This window comes from Dipodomys merriami, unplaced genomic scaffold, assembly GCF_024711535.1.
Source record: "Dipodomys merriami isolate MVZ:Mamm:240054 unplaced genomic scaffold, mDipMer1.0.p SCAF_7, whole genome shotgun sequence".
NCBI classification, from domain to species: domain Eukaryota; kingdom Metazoa; phylum Chordata; class Mammalia; order Rodentia; family Heteromyidae; genus Dipodomys; species Dipodomys merriami.
In genome coordinates, this window is record NW_027206290.1 from 13,905,136 (window position 1) to 13,925,312 (window position 20,177).

At 40.8% G+C, this 20,177-nt stretch overlaps 1 protein-coding gene across 1 annotated transcript in view; it reads right to left on the reverse strand.

The window, feature by feature from the left end:
- Positions 1–5,684: 5,684 nt before the first annotated feature.
- The window catches only part of LOC138817052 (uricase), a 39,423-nt gene continuing 24,930 nt past the window's right edge, over positions 5,685–20,177 (reverse strand). The window contains exons 5-8 of the mRNA XM_070007453.1: positions 12,134–12,320; positions 10,511–10,634; positions 8,402–8,485; positions 5,685–6,898 (exon numbers count right to left, since the gene is read on the reverse strand). Coding sequence (XP_069863554.1) covers positions 6,824–6,898; positions 8,402–8,485; positions 10,511–10,634; positions 12,134–12,320 — 470 coding nt within the window. The 3' untranslated portion in view covers positions 5,685–6,823. The remainder of the gene's footprint in view (positions 6,899–8,401; positions 8,486–10,510; positions 10,635–12,133; positions 12,321–20,177) is intronic.

A 20,177-nucleotide genomic window follows, 5' to 3' on the forward strand; every position in this document is an offset into this window, starting at 1 on the left:
GAGATTATATAAGCCTACAGCTCCAAGTTTAAACTACTCCTACCATGTCCCTGGTGGAAGTGTCTCCTAGGGACAGGACCTTAGAGTTGATGGGAATTGAGAGGCATACAGTTCCCGGGTCACTGAGAATGGGACCATTCCTGTTTCCACCCTTTAGTTACCAGACTCCTGTGTCTGTCTACTTGTGCCAAGTATTTAAGAGAACATTGCTCCCGTGATTGGCACTTCATCATCCCAGCATTCCAATGAGTTAGCAGCTTTGAGATCGTTCAGTAAAGGATAGGACAGCTGGATGATATATATGCTCCCTCACTGTGCTGTAAAGCAGGTCTGCCTTGTCTGAGTTATATTATATGGAATGCTGTTTACTGTGGGCAAGAATGGCAAACTCATATCCAGAATTTGTACTCATTTTAGTCAAGATGAATCATTGTCCCTTTCAGAGAAAAAGGGATGTAGAGCTGGGGGGACAGGTGATTCAAGTGACAGAACTTGTATAGAAAACATGATGCCCTAAGTTCAATCCCCAGGACTGAAAACATAGGAGGTGAGGTGGGAAGAGGAAGTGGCAAGTGGCTCAAAGTGAGTGTTAAAACTAGGCTAGCCTTGAGCTCAGGGACAGCGTATAGGCCCTGCGTTCAAGCCCCATGACTGACAAAAATATATATAGTGGATCAATATTTTCAGCATACTGTCGAGTAACTGGCTAGTCCTTTTGAAGATCATTGCCATATAAAGATCTCACCCAATATTGTCTGGAAGCTTGAGTACTTTCTAGGAATAGTTACTGGTAATGAAAAGCCAGAACCCTTACTTCTGGCCCCTACTCCTATTACCATAGCTATTTTATTCCAGAGTTCAAAGTGCCAGCATTGAGATTGCCAGTGACAGAGGCTTTGGTGTATTTTCTAAAGTTTTAGTCATTGAAACCATTTCTCCTTTACTGCCATCCTAACACCCACCCTCCCCTTATAGCTGTAAGTATGAGAAGTGCTAGATAGCATGGGGATTTAAGTCATTTGAGTCACCTAGCCCCTCCTTGTACCTATCCCTTGTCTCTTGTTTCCATCTTACAATAGATTGCTGTTGGGTCCACCAGATCCTAACACTTAGTGGATTTGGTAGAACCCAGATCCCGATGAGCAATTCAGGCTATGGAGTCTGTTGATATCTCATGGCCAAACATGTGTCTTTACTGAGTCCTTGTAATACACCAGAAGCTCTTTCTCAAAATGGCAAATATTTTTCAGCTACAGAGAGCAACAATCAGGAAAATTAGAACTAGATGCCTAGTATGTCTTGTCCTGTTGAATCTTGTCATAAGCCTTATACAACATATTCTCCATTCAGAGACATTTCTAATTACACCGAGTCAACTGATTGTCTCAAGCAAGAAGAGTGTACTCACTCTGCATCTACTGTAGAGACTTTTACAGCTCTTGGTCAGACATAAAACTGAAAGCCTTCCTTGTCAGCCAATAAATAGTAATATTCCAAAGTATAGAATATGATTCTTCTGCAACCTGAATAATACTACCAGGTACTGCATTTGAGGGACAATATTGTGTTCTTTATATTGAAGGAGATATCTGTAATGTTCTAGATCAGGGGTCAGAAAAATAAAGAACAGGCAAGTAAATATTTTACACTTTGTGAACCGAATAGTCTTTGTTGCAACTACTTAACTCTGCTGACAGTAACCACAGACAGTACATAAACAGATGGACTAGAATATCTATCAATAACAGCTTATTTACAAAAACAGAGAAGATTTTGTCAATCCCTTTCTTAGACCATTGGTTTCCTAAAAGTTTCACTAATGGGGTGAATCCTTTGTGGGTACACATGTCACTTCTTCGTCATCCAGTGCAATTCACATGTTATTATGAATGTAACAGACCAATGTGGTGGGATGTCCAAATGATACAGGTCCTACACAAAGGCCATGAGAGCTGATGCATTTCTGGAGCTAGACCCCAAATGTATGTAACTGCCCATCCCATGTGAATAAAAGCTACTTTCTTTCCTCTTTAAATTGAAATACTCATGGCTACTATTCATACTGTTGCATAGTCTTTCAGATAAAATATATAATTGCTGGGCCTTTTGGCTTAAGGCTCCTTCTCTCCTTTAACAAGCCCAATATGTTTCTGGCTGGTCTACCATGTAAGTTTAACCTATTTACATGTTTCATGACTAGGAAGTTGAGATAGATCATAAACATTTGTTTCACTGTAGGCAGAAAGCTATGCATAAGTAAGGGGTGTGTTAGCTCTTATCAAAGAAGAATAAACCAGATCTGCAAGCCCAGGGAACTCAGGAAAAGCTGAGGATACGTGACTTCAAGTGCATCCCTTAGGACTCTCACCTTCGTGTGAAATGCTTGTCAGGGTTGAGAATTTAATTTTCCTTGGTGCTCTGTTCTTCTGATAATAAAAGTCTGGTCCCAATCCTAAACCTTTGCAGCCATGTAGATGTAATGTCTCTTTACAGGCTTCCAAAGAGGCCGTATTGCTTTTATGCTTTGCTTTATAATGGTAATTAATCACCCTTGGCTTTTCATTGTCCTTTTTTTAAAAAAAAAATACATTAGTGGTTCCCAGCACTATGTATCCAAATGGCATGGTCCTAATAATAGCTAGTTCTTTTAGATTTCTCAAATATCCCAATCCAATTCACCTCTGGAGAAAATATGAACAATTATATCGTATTCCAGGGGTTCATTGTAAGCTTGCCAGAGATTATCAGGTTCCAAGACCCCACTTTAGAATCTCCTTCCTAGAACTAATCCTAGTATCACAGGTCAGTTTCCCAAGAAAAATACAGTGAGATCCTAAGATTTTTCACACAAGAAAGTCACCAAGAAGCATTCTCTGAAGCACTGTGGGGAGTGAGAGAATGAGATTTGGGCTGAGGGAGTAGCTGAACAGTTGTGGTAGGGCCCTCAGCCAATCAGAAGTCCTTTGACTGAATTGGCCCTACAGAGTTGTTCAATGAAGGCAAGGAGATCAGAACTTTGCATCTCTCACGTTGATTAGATGCTAAATATGAGCTGCTCTGGGGAGCAGCTATTAGCTTGGGAGAGACAGCTTCCTTCAGTTAAAGACAATTCCTGCACAGGGATTCAGCTATAATGCACCTGAAGGCCAACACTTCCAGTATATGAGGGACTAAGTGCTCTGGGTCTCAAGAACCAACACAAATGTCCATGTCTTTTGCCAGAACCTGCAAATGTGACTTTGTAAGGAAAAAAAAGGCTATTTCCTTTTCAGATGTCATTAACTATCCTGAGATTAAAAAGATTTTGAATGTCCAGATGGAGCCTGAATCCAATGGTAAGTGATCTTGTGAGTCAGATGGGAAGAGAAGAAATATGACCAAGAGATAAGGATGTTGGAGCCATGAGCCATAAAGAACACTGGAACAAAATCTCCCCTATAGAGTCTTAGTAGAAAGCATAACCCTGCCAACCATGACCTTGAGTTGGACGTGTGGCCTTTAGAACATATATTTCTGTTGTTTTATGCTACCAAGTTTATAATAATTTGTTATGGCGGTCTCAAGAAATGACTACACCCAAGATTATTCTCTTGTGTTCTAAAAATATTCATTTCTCTTTGTCTTCACAGGTGAGCAGTATACTTAAATTCTAAGTTTTGCTGCATTTTCTGTGTGGCAAATTTCCACTGGACTCCTTTAGATTTTAAGGATATGGGGTAAACATTTTCTTCAGTAGAGGTTGAGGGACCTGGAGAGACATGAATACATATTTTTCTGGGAAGAGTGTTCATAGCCATCTATTCTCAACAAAACCTTAATAGGCTTCAAAACCCTCTAAGAAATTCTGAGTGTAAGTTTGGACAAATGAGAGGCACTGAGATCTAAGAGAAAAGAGAACAAAGACTAAAACATACAGAGTTTGTGTTTAGGCTTTGGGAGCAGGAATGTGTTAAGCTAGGAAGCTTGAAATGCATGTTCTTGGAATTGAGTTTGGCATTCTCCCACATGCAGGTAAGGAAGCATAGGTTAACGAGGCTGAACAAAGGCTTCCACAAAGGCAAACTCCACCCAGCACCATCTGAAGGGCAGGAAATTCGTTCTGGACAGCATATAAAATTTTTCTTAAAAAAGGATTCTAAAAAAGTTAAATTTTCTGCAGGTAAAACTTGCAGGTGAAGCCAGGCGCCAATGGCTCATGCCTATAAATCCTAACTCCTTAGGAGGCCAAGACCCCAGGATTGTAGCTCAAAGCAAGCCCAGGCAGACAAACCTAACAGACTCTTATCTCTTATTAACTATCAAAACATAGCAAGAATTTGTTCAAACACTGATGGCTCATGTCTGTAATTCTAACTGCTCAGGAGGCTGAGCTCTGAGGATTGAAATTTGAAGCCACCGTGGGCAGAAAAGTCCCTGTGAGACTCTTACCTCCAATTAACCACTCAAAACCTGTGCTGCGGTTCAAGTGGTACAACACTAGTTTTGAGCACGAAGAGGCTCAGGGACAGCACCCAGGCCCTGAGTTCAAGCCCCACAATCAACAAAATAATAACAACAACAACAACAATAATAATCCAGACGTGGAGCTCTGGATCCAGTGGTAACTTTAAGTGAAAAAGCTAAGGGACAGAATCAAGGTTCTGGGCTCAAGTCCCAGTACTGGCATGTGTGCACACGCACACACATACACACACACACACACACACACACATAAATTCTCAATGACAAGTAAATAGCTTAAGAGGGAAGAAAAAAATCAGTTTACAAAATACAGAATGGTGGCTCATGCCTGTAATCCTAGCTACTCAGGAGACTGAGAACTGAGGATTGTGGTTCAAAGCCAGCCTGGGCAGGAAAGTCTGTAAGACTCTTACCCCCAGTAAACTACTCAGAAAAAGCTGGAAGTGATGCTGTGGCTCAAGTGGTAGAGTGCTAGTCTTGAGTAAAAAGAAGCTCAGGGAGAGCACACAGCCGCAGAAATGGCAAAAAATAAAAAATAAAATAAAATAAATAAGGAATAGGATGAGCACAAGTATGATGTAGAAAAAGAAACAAGATATATTTTCAGAATATATTTCTTGCTCTGAATTTATGGGATGACAGATGGGGAGGGATGGAGGGAAAGTATGATCAGAGAAATTCTGCTTCCCCAGAAACTGGGAGAGAACTACCCCAATGGCCTTCTAAAGCAAAATTCCCAAGTGTTTGTACAAATAACCTCACAGATGTTTACAGTTCAGGCCAACCAGGATTGTAGAGCCAAAAGCAGGTGAAACTGAAAGCCAGTGTTCAGCAGTTTATAATCCTATGAGAAATCATCTCTTAAAGAACAGGAGAGTGGTACCTGACCGTTTGCCAGACTAAAGGCTTCCCTTGCTGCACACTTGGGATGCAACATCCACTGGCTCATTTGTAATCCATCACAACAAATGTGCTGAGAGTTCAGGAGAAGCAAAACGCACATGTGTGTGGAATGGGCCAGACTGTAAGGTCTCTGTTCAAACAGGGATTTCTTTTCTAAAAAAAAAAAGTGTTTCATAAACAAGAGTACATCAAATAGGAAAGGCCCAATGAGATATGAGTGTGTGTATGTATATTATATAAAATATAAAGTATATACAATATATATGTTATATATATATAAAAAACCTTAGCCAGTTGATATAAAGACAACCTCTCAAATATGTATCTATAAATCAATTACATTTATTTATCTGATTATGAGAGCAGTAAATGTTCAATATTTGAAAGATTCAGAAAAGTACATGGCAAAAATAAAAATCAGTCATACTCCTATCATTCAGAAATTATTATTGCTGAAGTTTCATATATGTATGTTCTAGTCTTCTACATGTGTATTCACCCATTTGTCTATTCATGTAACATTGGTTCTTTGCACCAAAGAAAATGTACTATTTAAATTAAGACAATTTATACACATTTAACATCCCAATGTGTACTACTTTCCAAGGACTATGAAACTGATAAATCAATACATAAGGATCACAAAAGTATTATCAAGATAGAATTGCTAATGATACATATGCTATAGACCTTTTTATTTTTTTCTGGTTGTGGGTCCTTAACTCTAGGCCTGGGCACTGTCCATCAGCTCTTCAGCTCAAGGTTAACACTCCACCACTTGAGCCACTTCCAACTTTTTATGCTTATGTGGTGCTGAGGAATCAAACCCAGGGTCTCATGCGTGCAAGGCAAGGGCTCTACCACTAAGCCACCTTCCCAGCCCCAAGAACTTTCGAAAATTCCAAATATCTGCTTCATTGTGGCCACAAATGGTGATATTTTCATATGATTTTACCATATTTTCCACATTATCAGAAGCATCAGTAAAGTGAATGATTCTGAAAACTGTTCTCAAAATTATGTGTTATCCTCATTTATCCATGATGTTTTTTTCTTAATGGATTAATTCTAAATCTTCCTTAAGATAGGAAGTCACAGTACCACTGATGAGAAATATTTATGATGGATTGATTTACTGTTGAAGGAATTTTGACAATATTTTCTCTTGGCTCAAGATAACAATCCTGCAGCAGTGTAGTGATGAAATACTTTAACGTTTTCCTATGTGTTCAGTAAAGAAGTATTAACTTTCCATTGTTCTAATGCTGCTCAGCATTCTTAATGTAAACTACGTTCACAAAACCTGTTCCAATTACTAATAAGGTAACCTCCCAAATGGTTTGCTGAACACTAAAGATCAATAGATTGAAATTCCCATGTCTAACACAATCTATCCTACATATCCCAAATGACAAGGAATTCTTCAGCTGATGATGGCATCCTATTGGTGGCCACATTGTCACAGCCTTGAAGCCATCTTCCTCTTGACTGTTCCAGTAATTTTGCCATATGGATTGTCCAAAGGCAGCAAGACCTGTAGCAAAACCACAGACATTAAATAAGCCCTCTTCTTCCTCTGAAACAATGAAGATAAAACTTGTTACACAGGAAAATATGTGAAGGTACTTCAAGCATGGGAATGTCTTCTTTTCCTTGTGATCATTGAAAGGTGAGTTCATTTTTTCAGAAAATTAAGAGTTTTTTTTAAAAAAGATATTTGATCATTGGGATAAAATGCCTCTAGAGGAATGCATTACATATCACTGCTTTTTGAATAGTGCAGTCAATACAACTGAACCTTTTCTTGATGACTTGCTTTGTATATCAACCGTTGGCCAATGCCATAATCCAGCCATCGGATGCCCTCAAGAGCTCCATAGAGCTATTAGGACAATGCTAATGGTTCTAGACAGCTGTACTCAAAAATGTATCTACCTTTCCACTCCATTATTGTCAGTCTGTCTCTACTCCCTGTTTCTCATGTTGCCTTTACTTTGTACATACCCAGGCAATGGTCTGCATGTAGCATCAACCATCCCTGAGGCATTTGGATCAGACACTCAGACTTTTATGCAGTGCCTTTCAACCTGCAAGCCTCGAGGTAAGATTTAGGAGCAGGCAGGCTGTGGGTTCTGACTTCCTTAAAGCGAAGAAAAACTGTGATTTCAACTCACAGTGAGGTCCTGGAAGTGATCAGTTCAGGTCTGAGGCTCATGAGGCCCAGAGAACCTCCTATCTGTCTGGGCCTTGAACTAAGCACTATGCTAGTCATGATAACTAATCCTTTCTTTGTTTGAGGCCCATTCACTTTGCCTTTAGTGGAGAGCTCTCTCTCTCTCTCTCTCTCTCTCTCGCTCTCTCTCTCTCTCTCTCTCTCTCTCTCTCTCCCTTTCTCTCTCTCTCTCTCTCTCTTTCTCTCTTTCTCTCTCTCTCTCTCCCTTTCTCTCTCTCTCTCTCTCTCTCTCTCTCTCTCTATATATATATATATATATATATGTATGTATCTGTATCTATATCTAATATATATACATGATTCCTTTCAGGTCTCTCTCTTGCCCTACACCAAGAATTCATTGTAAAAATGCTTTCCATTCTAACTAAGGGAATGTGATAGGCACCATCCTTTCCTCTCAAATGAACAGTGCTTGCTTACACTGATGAGCAGTGCATGGGACCAGGTTGCCTCCTCTGCAACTCAGGACTCCAGCCTTTCCTTCCTCCACTCTGTCTCCCGATGGGAGAGTAATAAAGCTGAGGCCTACTGTGGCCCTCTTCCAAGATCTCAAAGCTATTTTCTGGGGCACACTTGGTTCCTTGTCTTTATTCTTTCTGCAACTTCCAACATCCACTTCTGTGGGACTTCAGCCTCAGGCATTGAAAGACCCTAAGTCTATGAGATCTTTAATCACTGCAACTATACATATTTCCTAACACAGCCATTGTTAAGATTGGGCAATGATATTATCATTGCAAGTTTACAAGATTTTGAGTGAATGAAGCAGAAATGTGCTTGGAATGTTTTTTAAGGTTTTCTTACCTCTTCCTTGTTAATCAGTCCCATTTTGGACATGTCTATGTTAAAGTAGTGAATGTTTGGCAGGCTGATTTCCATATCTTCGATCTGGAATCCAAAATAGTATGTATCATAGGAGGCACACGAGAGTCTGTTTCTCTCACTCCACCCACTCTTCACTCCTTCTACCCACTTACCAAGTACTCCAGATCCTGCTCTGTCTTTGAGACACCTTCTCATCCACCTCTAGTGTCCAATGCTGTGCTCATCCTATCTTTACATAGTAAGTCCATTCCTCTCCCCTTGTATCTCCAATAAACCACTGAGAAAAAGCTGGAAGTGGCTCAAATGGTAGAGCACTAGCCTTGGGCAAAAAGAAGCTCAGGGACAGTGCCTAGACCCCAAGCTCAAGTCCCGAAAGTGGGGGAAAAAATCACCTGACTCTTTGGAGTGTTGTGCCAAGTCATGTATTATGTGAAGAGCTGTCCCCAGCCCATGGTCCATCCCATCTTTCTGTCTTGGGCTCTCATGAGTACATACTGCAGCTTGCATGTCAGTTCTCATCCACACCATACCTTCTACAAACATCTCCCCTTTTGCTGTTTGGAGGCCAAAGGCTGTGTATACCAATTCACATGATTTTCCTTCTGGAGAGTGGGTCTCCAGAAGTGGTTTGCCCAGTTTCTGGAAATAGTTGCAGGCTATTTGGACAGGAAATGCTGGAAAATGAGCCAACTTGTTTTTGTTTTTGTTTGTTTGTGTGGATTTTTTTGCTGGTACTAGAGGGTCTCATGTTTGCTAGGCAGTTGCTCTATTTGAACCATACGTCCAACCCTTTTTACTTCAGTTATTTTTCAGAGTCTTGTGGATTTCCCAGGCCAACCTGGACCATGATCCTCTTATCTGTAGCTCTCATATAACTGGAACCACAGTCATGTACCATCGTGCCTGACTTGTTAGTTGAACTGGAGTCTCACTAAAGTTTTTCCCAGGCTGGTCTAAAATCATGATCTTCAATCTCTGCTTCAAATACCTGGAATTTTAGATGTAAGCTACTGAAAATAACTCTTCCACCAACCCTAACCCTGTGCGGCTGGCACTTTTCTCCTTCCCCTGCATAGCCATGGCCAGATTTCTACAATAGTCTCCCACAGATCTCCCCACATGTGATCCATCATCCTTTTTGCTCATCACACTACTGTCAGAGATCTTCCTTGGGAACAAATATGGCCAGGCCGCAACCTGTTTAAGTTCCTCCATGGTTCCCAATGCTCTTAGGATAAAAATGCAAACATTAAGCCCAGAAGGAATGCTTAGCTGGTTGCTGCTTCATGTCTAAGCTCACTTTTGAAGATTCAACGGGTGATTGACCTTTAACAGAAAATAACTACATCATACATGTAATTTTTTGTATCTATATCTACCCTGCAACCTCAATTAAGAGTGTAAGTTTAGCTTACCCACACACACATACACACACACACAAGTGCACACATGCACACATGTCTCTAAAACCTTAATGCACACACCTGTCCCCTCCAGAAAATCTGACTGGCCTTTTTTTTACCCTACCCAAGGTAGACTCTTCCTTTGTATTTCTATAATAATGTATAATCTACTGGATTGTTTACTTATTTTCTTTCTTCATTGAATGATGAGCTCTTTGAGGGCAAAGACCATGGCTAATTTATCTCTGTATCCCTTGTGCACTGCCAGAGAAATAAGAACCAATAACATCAAATAAATGATGGATGGATGGGATGGATAAATAGAAGAAATCTGTGTACATTTATCTTTCCTTCTCTGTATCCCTTGAAATGTAGAACTTCCATATAATTATCAATCAAGGCATTTAAGTGTCTAGAGTTTGAGGCTTAAATCAGTGGCAGGTTGAAGGAACTCAAAGAATTTTCAACAAAACTAAAAATTGATAGCAGTGGCCTGTGTTTTTAGGTTGAACAGATTTTTCCCTTTTTTCTCTCTCTTCTCACTTGCTATAACAAGCTTTTGAACAACAACAGATGTCATTTCTCATGTGTCTTCCACTTTCTTATTTTAACTCTCAACTCCTTCTCAGAGCTGACAGGAGACACAAGTTTCTTAGTCCTCACAATGGTAAGTGACAAAACATACCTCAGGAATCTGGTTCAGGGAGAGCACCTGTATGTCATAGAGGGTCTTCTGCACAGAAGGAGAGTATTCACCTTTGTCAAAGGGACCAGCAAATTTCTCTAGAACAATGTTCCGCACTGTGTCCCTGAAACACACAGAAGGAAGCCGAGCCTTCTCATAGAATGGTATTTTAGGAAGACATTATAGAGCTAAGAAGTAGTTACATTTCTGTCTCCCAGAAAACATTTCTCTTGATGGTTGTAGAAAGGATTATTATCCTGTAACCCCAACCACCTCCTCATCTTCCTCACCCCTCTCCCCCCAAAATAACTTCCCATTTCTCTCTCTCTTTCCTCTCTCTCTCTCTCTCTCTCTCTCTCTCTCTCTCTCTCTCTCTCTCTCTCTCTCTCTCTCTCTCTCTCTCTCTCTGTCAACACACATACACACACACTCAAAATCATTGAATGGCACTAAGCTATTCTCTTAGATTGGTTCTAAGGCCAAATGCCATTCATTTCAGGGCAAATTCCCCACCATGTTTGAAGGAGGTCCTAATGAAGAGACACCCAACCCGGAACCCTGTCACGACTCACTGGCTGGTTCCTGGAACTGTTGCCAGCCCCTGTGCTATGCAGTTTATGTGATTATGTCATTAAACTCTCAATGTAACTGGGACAGGTAGTATTGTTATCTTCAGACTAGAGATGATGAACCTGAGTTCAAAAGTTAAACAATCAACTCTGAGTTCCTTTCTTTCTAGGAATGGCCCAGAGGACTCCCCCAATGCTGGCATGTTAACTCATGCTCTTTTCAATATTTCTCACTGCCCAGGAAAAACATTTGAAATAAAATAAAGGGAATAGAGGGTTGAGGAGAGGCTCTCTGTAAGCATTTAAAACCTATCACACAATAAAAAGATCAGAGCAAAAGTGGGAGGAAGTTATGTGAGGGAGGAGATAGGGGGAGGGGAATGGATTCCAGCTCATCGCAGGAAAGAAATTTCTGGCAATTAAAGCTTCAGCAAAGGAATAAGATAACCTAGTCAAAAAGCAAGCTCTGGGAGTTCAGAAGCCTAATTATTCCTTGTCAAAGACAGAATAATCATCCTCATACCTTTTGCATTTGTCGTTTACAAAGTACTTCTAATGAACACCATATCATTCTGAGTTTAGTCTGGGGTGACCAATTTTCCCAGTTCGCCTGGGACCAAGGGATTTCCTGGGTCATGGCAATATCTGTGAGAAAGCCACAGGTCGGCCCCCCGCATTTAGCCATCTCCACATCACAGTGAGGTACAAAGGCTGGTTTCTATCTTCATTAACGTGTGCCCCTGAATCCAGCAGACTGAGCTGGGAATTTGTTATAACTACAAATCCTCAGGGCGCTGGAGGTGGGCTCGGTGAGCTCTAACAAGCTCTCGAGTAACTCCAGTATATACTAATTCTATACATTCTAGTTTGAGAACCACTGATTTAGTAAATTGAAAAACAGAAGGGATTTCTGACTGACGAGGATGAGTTGAATGGCCTCTAGGATTCCCTTTTAGAGCTAAGACTCCACAACTGTGGGCACCTGGGAAGAGAGCAAATACTACCTGTCCATAGGTTAACCTGACCACAGGTTAGGTCCTAACATCATTCATACCAAGCAGCCTCAAAGTCCACATCTTTGTTCTGGTGATAGCGCCATTTGCAGTACACTTGGGTGGCAAAACACCGGTCCTTCACTTCAGGGAGGGTGGTGAACTGGTCCTTGATGAATCCTTCAAATCCAGACTGGGTTGTTTTCAAGACCTTGAGGTCTTTGATTCCAGAATGGATGACTGGAGGCCCTGTTTCAAATAGGAGAAGGAGAGGCTTTAACAAAGCAGTGTCTTCTTATGAATGCTGAACACAATGCTGAAGATTCTGGCCATTTAAATATGAAATATTTCAATGTTGCAGCCTGGTGCCAAAGGCTCACACCTGTAATCTAAGCTAGTTAGAAGGCTGAGATCTGAGGATCTCAATTCAAAGTCAGCCTTGGCTGGAAAGTCCATGAGACTCTTATCTCCAATAAACTACCAAAAAAAAGAAAGGCAGAAATGGAGTTATGGCTAAAGTAGTAGTGCTAGTCTTGAGCAAAAGAACTACAGGGACAGTGACCAAATTCTGAGTTCAAGCCTGAGGACCAGCATACCCACCCACCCACCACTACCTCCTCCATTATACACAAAAACCCATAGTACAATGTGCTTGCACAGAAAATTATACATCTGTATTTCCTGACCTCCTGTGTCCTCTGAACTCTGAGTAATGAGGACGCTGTGCCTTCCTACCTAAAGTTCATGACTCTCTTTCCTCTCCTGATTTAAGAAACTGAAGGTCTAAGAATAAATTCCCATACAATTCTGAAAGATACAGAAATTTTAAGCTTCTCTCAGTCAAATATACCATAGCTCTCAGTCAACTACCTTACATGTTTTGAAATTCATCACATTCAAGCGGTAATCATATTGAAGTGTGTTAGTAAGCTCCTCACAAGTAATTCTCTTTGCTATGAATCTTCTATTGGGGTAGCCCTCGGTTGGTGACTGATGACTCCAGTCACCACTAGACCCTGATGCCAGCTCAGTGTACTTGAGGTTATGAGCTCAGACAACCTCATGAATGGTTAGCAGTGTGGGCCTGGCTGAGCCTAAAAAAAGACTGCGGAGATAAATCCGGTGACTCACAGGCCCACATATACCTCAACTGATTTCCATAAAGGCTTCTGTGTTATAGCTGAAGACTTGAGGTTTGGACTGAAGTTGCTTTGGACTCAAGAAAAGGAGAGTTAAAAGCCATGAAGGGATGATATGGCTCTGGCGCTTCTTTGGGTATCTTCTTATAAAGTAACAGAACTACAGGGAAGGTAGTAGGTGGCAGACATAATCTAAAGAAGCTACTTATTGTCAGGTGCTGGTGGCTCACACCTGTAATCCTAGCTACCTGAAGGCTGAGATCTGAGGATCCCAGTTCAAAGCCAGCCCATGCAGGAAAGTCTGTGAGACTCTGATCTCTAATTAAACACCTGAAAACTGGAAGTCTACCCAAGGAAGAGAGAATCACTCCCTAACTTTATTTTTCTATGAAGCAGACTATGCTGCAGCTCCAGCAGTTTAGTGGAATCTGAAGAGAACTTGCACCTGATGGCACACAGAGAAACTCCAGGTATTCTGCTCCATGGAGATGTACTCTTCCCAAGGAGAAGAAGCAACTGATATAACATGTAGACAGAGGCATGGCACACTCTTTCTTGAGTATATGCAAGTCAACCTCTGAAGGCTTTCAGAGATGGGAGAAATTGGCTGGACAAGTCAGAAGTATCATAATAAGAAAAATCACAGAACCCGGAAACTCTGAAAATGAACATCACCTTGAACTAATTTGTATGTCCAGGTTAGTGGGACAGGTGACATTCAGGGAACACGTGGAAAATCCCAATAACAAATGTCAGGTTGATCAAGGTCATCTATTTGTAATTTCTAAGTTGGTCCTGACAAATATCTATCCTTCTTGGCCTGCTTAGTCTCAAAGTTATGGGTCAGGAGTGTTAGACATCACCACATCCATCGTATGAAAAACAAGAGTATAACTCATGACCCTCAACTAAAGTCAAAGGAAGTTCTTAAAATCCAGTGGGTAACATCACCTATGTGGTTCCAATTGCTGCGGTTTATTTAGTAGCTGTAGAGTTTCAGAGCAAGGTAAATAATGACTATATTTTGGTATTTTCAAAAATACCACCTACCCAAGAAAGCAGTACCCAGGGGTTAGCAGTAGATCTTCCAATTAAATATGTGCTGATTAAATCAAGTGCTCTGTTCAGTATTTCAGGACAATGTGGTAAAATAGAAAATGTACAACAATTATGTTTAACTTTCTAAAAGTCTTATCTGAAGAATGATCAAAAGAAAGATACCAGCAATGCTTTCATGACTTCAGTGGGACATGTTTATCAGATTCAAAATATATAAAGACATGGTCCCTCACACAAAAATAACTCAGTATTTTAGGAAGTCTAAATCTCAAACTCAAAAGGAGTGCAGAAGCTATCAATAGGTATTTGCGAAATGAATAAGTGTAGCCAGATTGATTCATGCATTTGCACGAAGAGCCTTGCAATGGAGTCTTCTTCCCGTCTCAACAGTTCACCTCCATCACTCTCTACGGTCTCTCCTTCTGATGCCCCTACCACACAGCCAAGGGGAAGGGCACCAAACCTTGGTTGAAAGCCTCCTCTCTGAAGGCATGCCTTTGGTTGTTGCTCGAGCCTCAGAAGTCTATATAGTATTGTTGGCAGGTGATTGTTACTCATTGGCTCATAATCACATGGCTGAAAACTAACAGGGATAAAGTGGAAATCCATCACCACATTATGAGATTCCTTGCTTTTCTACCTCCATTCTAGATCATTCTCCAACTGTGCAATGCTTTCCCCTTCCTTGAACTCTCCCTCATTTCTGTACCATATGAGGCTTTTCAAATGAGAAGGTTGCCACTTCCCATTCCACAATATGCTCTGAGGGCCTCAGAGAGAGGCCCCAGATGAACATACCATCTTCCTTGGGCTGAAATGGAGATGGAAGCATCATTCCTGTATGTCTTGGAAACTTTTTGTCCCTTAAGTTTTTCATATTGAAATGCAAAGATCCCTTAAAGGAGGTGTCTCCAGCCTTTGTGAGCTAATAATTGTAATCTGCCTCTTCTAATACCCCGTCTAGAAAACAAATGCTATTGAAGTGCAACATGAATTTGTGATTAGTAATGGAGTTAAAACAAGTAGTAGAAATCCTTGGGGAGGAGTAAAAAGGTGAAAGAGAATGTAAAGAAAACTTTGCCTACCATACTTTTTCTAATGAGTCCGGCCTTGATCCTACATAAGCCAATCAAATTTTAGCTTCTCCAGTAGTCTTACTAATATTAGCTAGCAAACCTGATCTGAGTGTAGCAGTGCACTCCTGTAATCCTAGCTAGGTAAAAGGTATAAGTTGGAGGATCACAGTCTGAGATCCACCTGTGCAAAACTCAAAACCCTATCAGAAAAAAAAAAAAAACTAAAGCAAATAGGGCTGGTAGCATGCTCTACTGGTAGAATACCGAATACCTGCTTGACAAGTGTGAACTTTAGTACCACTGAAACAACAACAAGAAGAAGAAAAAGAAAGTTCCAGAATGCAGACCTAAATAATAGTTCCATTTGGGAACTTGGATTTCCCTAAATTTAAACCCTAGTGCTCTTCTTGCCTCTCCAGTGTTTCTTTTTATGAGCATTATACACCTAAGAAAATTACTTGACTTTTTCCTACTTTGATGTTCTCATCTATAAAATAGCAATAATAATCATACTTGTTTACTGGGGTTGATCACTGCCTGGTGTAATGCACGTGAAGCATAACATGGCTGCCATATAAGAAATGTTCTATGAAAGTCATTATAAAGATTTTGTTATATTGAACTTTTTGCCTTCAGCTTCAAACACTTGGAAACCTCTCCCTGTTTTTCAAAGGCTCATTGGAATTTGAATAAAGCAAACAAACAAACAAAAAGAAAAACCTTCTCTTGTGCCATCCTATCCACCATTGGCCCTAGGATGAGGCTTATCAACCTTGGGGCACGTTAGTCCTGCCAGACCAAATTAAAATGATTTACTTTTTCTCTAAATCTGCAAGTGGAGAAAATGCAAAACACATTTGGCATCAGCTTGCCACAGAATAAAGGTCTCACGTTTCCAAAGACAGTTAACTACTGTCACAATGTTGGAAGCTCACACACTATCTACTCTAGTACCTCTACCATGTCTATGAACAGTATTCACAAAGACTATTCTCTTTAAATGTTAAGCATAATTTTTCCCCTGGCATGTAATAGACACACTGGATAAAATAAGAGCATTTTTGTTTTTTTTTTTTGTCTCCCCATGTTGGCAGTGCCCCAGCTTTCTGAACACTGGTAAGAACCTCAAGCTTTCAGCTTTCAAATTCATGGGGCCATCAACTAAAAATATGATGTTAACCATACTCTTAAAAAAAAAGGACCTGGCTTAAAAACAAGAAGTAATTCAAGTGGGACACCGGTAGCTCACATCTGTAATCCTAGCTATTGACAAAGTTGAGAGCTGAAGATCACAGTTTGTAGCTAGCCTGAGCAGATACATACGTGAGATTCTTATCTCAGCCAGCAAAAAGCTGCAAATGGAGCTGTGTCTCAAGAGTAAAACACCCAGCCTTGAGCAGAAAAAGCCAAAAGAAACCCAGAGGCACTGAATTCAAGATGGAGTACTAGAGCGCGTGCATGCGTGCACACGGAGTTACACCTAGGTTACTTCCCATTAAACCACTTCATCAGCTTTTTACCCCCTACCATGGCTATTGAGTAATGCAAAAGGGAGATTTTTTTTTCACATTTCATTTTGCTAGAACATAATCCTTTCTAGCTCTTAGTGTCCTCCTACACACTTAACAGATTGTGGTTTAACTCCCCGAGAAGCATACATCTACCCTTTAGCTCTCAAAAGGAAAGAAATTCACTGTGAATTAATAGAAAATAAGCCCAGCTCCGTACCTACGCATCAGGTGTCACAAAGCACAAAGCTTTACCGAGCCAAGAAAAAAAAAAATCCTGTCATGTAGAGGATAATTGCTTCCACATTTAACACCTCCAAAAAGGACACAAATAGCTAAAAGGAAGATATTTTAAAACTATATTAAATCATCCTACTAGAAAAATCTCAAACTTGTGAAGTGCTAGGAAAAAAGTGAAATCAATTAACTGTCGCTTGTCTCTATGAGTCCATTTAGCTTCCACAGTGAGCGCCAAGCTACCTATGTGCAATTCTGGATGGGGAAAGATGACATCAGCCAGATGGAGGGGAGCTTATTGGCTTGTGGTACAACTATATGATGCTCAAGATGACTTTCCAGGCAGAACCTCGTGTCTATCCAGACCTTTCCTTATAAAGAACCCTGAGAGCTTTAATCTCAGCATCAGAGAACATGAACAGTCTTCTCAGCTACAGCCATCTCTGCACTGGGGTCTTCCATTCGCTGCTCACATATCTGCCTAGTATAGAGCCTCTTAAATCTCTTCTCCTGGACTTTTTTCCTGGAGCCTGAACTCACACTGTCCCTGAGCTTTTTGTGTTCAAGGCTAGCACTCTACCATTTGAATGACAGCTCCACTTCTGGCTCATTTGTTGGTTAACGAGAGATGACTTTCCTGCTCAGGCTGGCTTCAATGATCCTCAAGTCTCAGCCTCCTGACTAGGATTACCGATGTGAGCCACTGGCAACCAGCTTCGCCTGGACTTTTATTTCATCAGCCCCTTCTCATGTTTACCCCCCTCCCCTCCACACACTAGCTTTCATGTCAATAAATGTGTGGGTTTTGTTTTTTCACTACCATAAGGCAGTTTCTCTTTTTAAAGATCTTTCCTCCATCTTCCATTTCTCTATTTAGCTCCGCTTTAGTTGGGTTTCTATAATTAGTGCCAGAATGCAAGAAATTTGACGCTTAAAAGACTACAATTTTTAATTTAAATCCTGCAGAGGTTTGGGGGGGCATATTTAATTTGAATTAGTGACTCAACTATTCCACTGACATTAAGACTTGCCTAAGCTTGTAGTTTAACAGAGACACTGAGAAAGAGTTCAGGAAATTCAAGTCCTATACAACACCTAAACCAGTAACCTGAACCCGCATCATATACGCAGAGCCTCGCTCTACTCTCAGGATGTGGAAACGCACAAATATCAGAACCATTTTTAGTCTTTCGGGTGAATCCGTTACTTTCTTTTTTTTCCCAAAGTCTCTCAAAGAACCATCTAACTTTGAAACAGCTGTACATTCTTGTCGATGCAAGGATGTATAGCTCAAAAATGTAGCTTTAAAGGAAGAAACAGCAAGATAGTTTTTAGAGCAATTTCTAGCTCTGAAAGAGTGCCTGAGATTCCGCTAGTTAACCATAATTGTTCAATTCCAAAACAGAAGTGAATCCAGTTCACTATGAGAAATCCAGTCACATATCCTGCTGGGAAGAGTTTTGGTAGTTGCCTCGCTGAATGTGTGATTAAGTAGCTGTGTATAGGGAGGGGCAGGATTGTCACCATTCTAATCAGATCCTAACAAAGGCTCTAGCCAGAAATTTGTCACAATAGCCTTGAATATATGCCTCTGTGTGTGTGTGTGTGTGTGTATGTGTGTGTGTGTGTGTGTGTGTGTGAATGATTTTTATCACTTATACCCATATAAGGACACCTCTTATGACAATGATTGTAATATTGACCCGTCACAATTTCTCCATTTTTACCTCTTAGATTTTAAGCAAATTAAGATTTTAACTTTGCTGCCAAAGCAGCAGCAGATAGCCCTACTCTCCAAAGAGGAACAGAGTACAAATGTCACCTTTGTGTACATTACCCTGGAAGATGCACGTATTCATAATCAATGCACACAGTTACCTGCATGCTCTTACAGAAACAGATGTCTCTTTCCCTGCTCTGATGCATGCCAGCCCCACATGCTGTCAGAGTGGGACTGAGCTCTAGATGAATCAAGCTGGAGCTTCTGGGATCACCGCCACAATGATAGCTGTACTCTGAAGCTTTGTGGCTTTCTGTAGAAAGTGGGGGGGGGGGGCTGTAATTTGATTATGCTGGCTAGTCTTTTCTCTCTCCAGCAGCCAGGTGATTAGAATTCAGGCTGCTACCAACTCCTGGTAATTCCTGGAAAGAACAAGAGTGTAAAGAGAAGCCTGTCTTTGTTTATGATCAGCAGAGCTCTGTACTTACTCACCTCACTTCCACCTCTGTGGCTCTGCTAAAAGTTACCAATCATGTCTGCTAGCTACATAGTTTCTCTTTTGTCTTCATTTAGCAGGAAGTTCCTAACCCTCCTAACTTCTTAACCCTCCTGTGCCAGAGTCTATTCCCTTGTCCTCTCAGGTAACCATGTAAGACTACACTGAGCTGCCTCTCCTCCAATCAGGCGTGGCTGATTCTCTCTAGATGGGCAACGTGCCATTTTCAGACCTGACACTCATGAGTGAGGATTTTCCTCTTTCCTTTTTGTCCTAGAAGCTCTTCACCTCTCCTTAACTGTCTGTCATGGAAATCTCTCAAGATGACCACCAAAAGCACAGGTGAAAAATATATGGTTGCAGCTGGGAGCCAGTGGCTCACACCTGCAATCCTAGCTACTTGAGAGGCTGAGATCTGAGGATCCTGGATCTAAGTCAGTCAGACAGGAAAATCGGTGAGACTCTTGGTACCAATTAAGCACCAAAAAGCTGGAAGTGGAGCTGTAGTTCAAAAGGGGTAGAGCACTAGCCTTGAGCAAAAAATTTCAAGGACAGTACCCAAGTCCTGAATTCAAGCCCTAGGACCAGAAGATATGTGTGTATTTGAAAGATCTTTTTTTTTTCTTTTTATCCTATTATATATTACCTTCTACATAAACATGGAAATTGTCATAAAAATACATGGTTGCTATTTGTATCTGTATAACTTTATGGAGCAGAGGAGTAACCCTCATTCGCATCATCATCAACTCACATAAAAATACTGCAGTGGACTTTTATAAACAGAACAAACTCCAAGCCAGGTGGCAGTGGCTCCCACGTATAATACCAGCTATTCAGGAGGCTGAGAACTGAGGATCATGGTTTGAAG